The sequence below is a fragment of the Alternaria postmessia genome (genome assembly GCF_024291825.1).
Source record: "Alternaria postmessia strain BMP 2775 chromosome Unknown scaffold_446, whole genome shotgun sequence".
NCBI classification, from domain to species: Eukaryota; Fungi; Ascomycota; class Dothideomycetes; order Pleosporales; family Pleosporaceae; genus Alternaria; species Alternaria postmessia.
Genome location: NW_026260519.1, coordinates 1 through 1297, shown reverse-complemented (window position 1 = coordinate 1297; position 1297 = coordinate 1). Strand labels below are relative to the sequence as shown.

The 1297-nt window shown below is 50.1% G+C and overlaps 1 protein-coding gene across 1 annotated transcript; it reads right to left on the bottom strand.

The window, feature by feature from the left end:
- Positions 1-535: 535 nt before the first annotated feature.
- J4E82_011740 (uncharacterized protein) lies at positions 536-1164 on the bottom strand (the record flags this gene model as incomplete). The annotated part of the gene is made up of 1 exon (XM_051737931.1): positions 536-1164. A coding segment is annotated over one exon (629 nt), but the record flags the coding sequence as incomplete, so codon positions are not given.
- Positions 1165-1297: the final 133 nt, after the last annotated feature.

The following is a 1297-nucleotide window of genomic DNA, read 5'->3' as shown; positions in this document are numbered from 1 at the left end:
AGCTGCTTCACGGTCGCCCATTTTGGTTGAGTACGTGGAGAGATAACACGTGTTTTGTGTGGGAGTGCTGAGATTTGTGAGTGATCAACATCCCCGGGTGATCAACATCCCGGTCAGCTAGCTTAAAGCGTGAATCCTTAGGTCCTCCAACATCTGGGTATAGAAATCAGCTCCCGTCTCTCCTGGCATAGCCCACCTTCTTCTGGTCTTCGCGCTCGAACACAGGAGAAATTTCATTGTAGTCTGGATTTTGGAAATTCGATTAATATGGTTCTTTCCGTGTTGTTTCCTTGCATTATGTGTTGCCATCTGCAGCCTGGCCCTACCGAGCTATTGCATATACCAGATCACGAGCGGAAGACGAAGGATCACGACAAGAAAACAGCACGATGATAGATCACAAATGTCATTACATTATATTATATTACTGGAGTGTGTATACTAGACACGGTTCTGGTGAGTTCTGGGATGTACACAAGGAAATATGAAGCTCGATCGAGCTATGGATAGGTGGGGTGAGATGCTGCTTTGTAGCCTAAACCTCTGTGCACACATGCCACTCGAATCCCGTCTTCTTGCAACAGTCAATGCGATCAAAGTCCTTGGCCGACACGCTCCCAGCACCTGTAGTATCGAAGGTAATCTCCTGGCCCTCGTGCACGTTGGTGGATCCAGACTGAGCGAAGAGGATGTTCTTGCCATTGCCAGCAACAGAGATTGTACGTCTAGGATTGACTTGACCCCAAGTGTCGAAAATCTTGCTGACAAGGATACCAGGCTTAGCTTCGTCAAAAGTGGCTGTGATGTGGAAGCGCTCGTGTCCCCAGTAGTAGCTGCCTGTGAACCAAGAGAAGTGGATTTTACGAGAGCCAATGGCGCCATCGACACGGTAGAATAGACCTTGATTCCAACCAGGACCATAGACGTAGAGCGCGTCTGCAAATGCATTGAATGTGTACGGTCCGACTGTGATGTATCCTCTGACAGCAATGGAAATCTGCGTGGAAGAAGTCTCAAAGATTTTGACTGGGAAAGGTAGCGCGAGGCTGAATTGTTCACCGTAATGCCTGCCGTCCGAAGGACCAGGTACCATAGGCACGCCTTCCGATGGCTCGCCACCAACAATCTTGGTGTACGAAGGAGCTGTTGGCCTGGGTGCGGGAGCTGTGCAATGTTACAAGCAACAAAAGGAACTCCACCCTTGATGAAGGAGTCGGGGCTGAACGCCAACCGACGACCACGTCAGAAGGTAACGATCACCGCGGGGCGATGATCACGTGACTGGCCTCACGCCAAG